Source organism: Austrofundulus limnaeus, unplaced genomic scaffold, assembly GCF_001266775.1.
Source record: "Austrofundulus limnaeus strain Quisiro unplaced genomic scaffold, Austrofundulus_limnaeus-1.0 Scaffold65, whole genome shotgun sequence".
Classification (NCBI taxonomy): domain Eukaryota; kingdom Metazoa; phylum Chordata; class Actinopteri; order Cyprinodontiformes; family Rivulidae; genus Austrofundulus; species Austrofundulus limnaeus.
This window is the reverse complement of record NW_013952467.1, coordinates 1578540-1582588: the sequence shown is the minus strand read 5'-3', so window position 1 is coordinate 1582588 and position 4049 is coordinate 1578540. Positions and strand designations below refer to the sequence as shown.

Genomic DNA, 4049 nt, shown 5'->3' with positions numbered 1-4049 from the left:
GTAATTAAATTTGAGTTTCAGTTTCAAAACAGCTGTATAAAATATTATCTATCCATGTTGCAATACTTTTCTGCGACTCTTGTTGGTTTGGTAGTTACAGGCAAAAAATAATTTTGACGTAAACAGTTAAAAAATTCATCTGTCTTTCATCGTGATTGATCTCTCCATCCTCTGATCTCAGGTCTGGTGATGTTGGARGGTTTTGTGTATGCTGTGGGAGGTTGGGAGGGCCGGTCACGTCTCGATTTAGTGGAGTGCTACAACCCTCACACCAACTCTTGGCAGTTCACCGAGTCGGTAAAAATGGCCGTCACGAGTCCTGCGGTGGTGGCGCTGGACGGTCTGCTCTATGTTACAGGTAGGCATCGTTCACATGTTCGAATAGTTTTTATTTTTATTTTTCTGCCCTCGCTGATGGCTGTTGTCCTGGTAGGTGGTGCTGTTTTAGAGGATGGTGATGGCACAAACCTCGCACAGGTTTACAATCCAAAAACTGCTACGTGGACCGAGATTGCGCCCATGCAGATCGCTCGCTCTGGTTCAGCCGCTTGTACGCTCAAAGGAAAGATCTATGTTATCGGTAAGAAACTCGGCTTTCGTGCTTTGACATTCATGAATTACTTGAGTCATTTCTCATCAGTTTTTCTTCTGCAGGTGGATGGCACGCCTCAACGGAGAACACAGATAAAGTGGAGTGTTACAATCCCAAGACTAACCAGTGGACCATGTGTGCCCCCATGAAGGAACGACGATACCGACCCGGTGCTGCTGTAGTGGATGCAAAGATCTATGTGTTGGGAGGAGAGGAGGGTTGGGACAGGTGAGCAACCGAACCCAGCCTTTTTTAAAAAAAATATCCAATACAACTCTTCAGTTTAGATTTTATAATGCCAACTGTTCTTTTCATGCAGATATCACGACACTATAGAGAGGTACTGTGAGGAAACGGACACGTGGGAGATTGTCGGGGAGATGCCCACCAGTCGCAGCTGGCTCAGCTGTGTGTCTCTCCAGCTGATGAAGGACGTCCACATAAGCAGTTGTCCTGTCACTCTAAACAACAACTAAAACGCGACGAGAGGAAGGCCTTATGTGGTTATTTGCACTTTTCTCTTTAACAATGTGGTACTAGGCTCAGAGTTGGGAGACTGAGCAGCCTGGAGRGGTTTGAGCTCTTTGCTGGGGTCTAAAGCTCGTCGGTTTTAGTCGGTGATTCCTCGAGGAGCTAGTTTTGGTCGAGTTACTCATTTTGGAGTGGCAGTTGGGATGCTGTTAACCTCATGTTACTGTGACCCTCAGCAGTTGGGACTCTGCCTCTGTATGATGTGAACGTTTGTTTTGTTTTTTTAATGTCCAGACACCTCAGCCTGAAGATGTTCCTCGCCAACATAGTGTATTTTTGTATTATGTGTTGGATTTATGACAAGCTGTCAGAATTTGCTTTTTCTTTTCTTTTTTTTTTCTGACAATACAAAACACATCACAAAAGCTCTGTGGGCCAAAAAGCTATATTGTGAATATTTTTAAAGTTAACCTGTGGAGAAATGTACATGTCTTTTTGTAATTAAATTTTGTGAGTTCTYAATGATTGTCATCCAACCTGTGATATGTTGAATATATTTTTGTAATGTGTTGTCCTTCTTATTTTGGTGAATGTAAGTAGATTATAGTTGTAATAAAGCTTTTATTTACTAATTTTCTTTGTGTTTTGGAAGCCTGAGAGCGTGATCTCAGCAGTGAAGTACAGCGGGGGTAGCATCATGCTGTGGGGCTGTTTTGCTGCAGGTAGGACAGGTGCACTTCAGGGAAAGACTATCATGATCATTTTAAGCCTGATTTAATGTCCAGCAGTAAGAAATAGAAATTAATGTGGTTTTTTTTTATAGTGTATGTAAACACTGGATTCAAGTAAATTCACCATTTAAATTGACTTAAACCATGAGTAAAATGGTAAAACCAGCAAATGATGTACCGGTATGTGTGGACGTATTTTCACATACTATGCTTATGAGGACATTTTGTTACTGTGTGGACATTTGCCTGGTCCCCACAGTGGAAAATCCCCATTTGTGTTTCAGTTTAGGGTAGGGGTCAGGGCTATGCAGTAGAAATTAATGGAAGTTGATGCAAAATCCACACAAGTATAGAGACAAGTGTTTGTGTGTGTGTTAAAGTCAGTGATTTGAGGGAGGAAAAAATACCTAAAAATCAACATTGCAGGTCTGACGTTTGATTTATTCTGAACGCCTCTGCTCCGCTGCATTGTTTGACCTCAGGTTTGTTGCCATGGTAATAATACTGTGATGCAGTTGCCTTTTGAAAAGGCGATAAACATCCTTACCTTCATCCACAATCCTTACATCTTTTGTCAACAAATTTGTCTTTGTGCTCTGTTAACTTTATTATTATAATTATTACTAGATTTCTTATCGTGACAGATCGTGTATTAGTTTAATTGTTTCAAATATTTGATCAAACTTACAAACTGTAGTGTGTTTGTAAAGTAAATGATGGTAAATCATTCAAAAATATGTGAAGAATGAAAAGCAAAACATGGAAGCAAGAAGCAAAACCATTAAACTTTTCAAAACTGTATAAGTGTTTTTTGGTGTAAACATAAACTTGTTGATCTGAAAGCAGGAAGTGTGGTCTGGTGGATGTGAAAGCTGCTCTGCATTAAAACAAACAAAAACTGGTCAATCCTCCATCCAGTCTTCACCAAACCAAAAAGGAACTGTTTCATTCATTAGCCAGTTGGGGGACCCAAAAGCAAACACAAATATTAATTTTGGGGTGAGAGTTGTAGAGAGTCTCATWTCAGCAACAAAGAATAAAAATAAAATCATTCTGTATTGAACCATGAGGTTTTATTTGTGGATAATCTACTTTGTGTCTTGATCTAGACAGGCGTTGACTGTCAGGTAGGAGAATTTAGTATTTTAAATGTTATTTTTGTACCCAACACTCAGTGAGTCTAAATYAAAGGCAAATGGGTTTTACCTCATTTGTAAGGACGCCTCTCATAAAAGGTGAAACAAATTCAAGCATCACTCAGGATGATTGTTAATATGACTAAGGAGCAAATATCTCAGGGCTAAAATTCAAATGATTCATTTTTTGAGGTAAACGTCTCAACGCCTTTTGCTTTGAGACATGTTGAATATTAAATTATTACATCAAATAATCTGGAAAGAGCAAATCCTTGGTAATTTGTAAATCAKTAATGTGTATGTCAGTGGGCTGCTTCAGTTTATTTTGACTCATTATAGTAACTTCATTTTTTTAAACAGAAACTTCATTTAAAACAGTGCTTCAGGGCACAGTCTACAAATCAAACTGCCTGAGGATTGTTTATTCAGAAAAAGGTTGCTGATGAATATGAGATTGTGTTTCTTTGCTACAGTTTGAGTTGTTCTGTTAGCAGATCAGGCTCATGTTGTATATTTTGTCAGGTTTGTTCAAAGCAGCATGCACCTCCARAACCTTGTCAGATCCCCAATCCTGCAATTTCAGAACTTCACATCAGCATATCTGGAAAACTGCTTGAGTAAACCTTTTTCAAATCTTATCAATAGACTTAGTTCAGTATTACCTTTTAATATTTAAAATTTACAGTTTGCAGTTATATTTTTTAATTGTTACATTTCGGGGTTTTCAGGAGTTTTATTGTCATATGCACAGCAGTTACACTGTACAATGAAATTCTTACTTTGCAGTTCCTCCATTTACCGACAGTGCGAGAGATTAAAAATAAAGTACAATAGAGTATAAAGGTAGAGTGAACAGAATTATAGACCAGTATTTACAGTTTTTACAGTGTTTATAGACAAGTAGCAGCAGAATATGTGGTGCAAAAACTGAGTCTAATGGCCAATGAGTTATAATGACCTGAAGATTGAATATTATCAATTGTATTGAGAATTGACTATTGTACTTTTCTATTGTATTTGAAAAGCTTTTTTAATTTGATTATTTAATATTGTAAAATGTTGTGCTTTCTATTGATATGTATGGAAGCCCATTTCCGCCACCCTGATAAAAAATAAAAC

General features: G+C 38.1%; 1 protein-coding gene across 1 annotated transcript in view; it reads left to right on the top strand.

Annotated features, from left to right (window-relative positions):
• Positions 1-1695, top strand: part of si:ch211-256e16.3 (kelch-like protein 20) — a 7544-nt gene extending 5849 nt beyond the window's left edge. The window contains exons 9-12 of the mRNA XM_014010124.1: positions 182-358; positions 434-580; positions 655-820; positions 912-1695. Of these exons, the coding sequence (XP_013865578.1) occupies positions 182-358; positions 434-580; positions 655-820; positions 912-1068 (647 nt within the window). The 3' untranslated portion in view covers positions 1069-1695. The remainder of the gene's footprint in view (positions 1-181; positions 359-433; positions 581-654; positions 821-911) is intronic.
• Positions 1696-4049: the final 2354 nt, after the last annotated feature.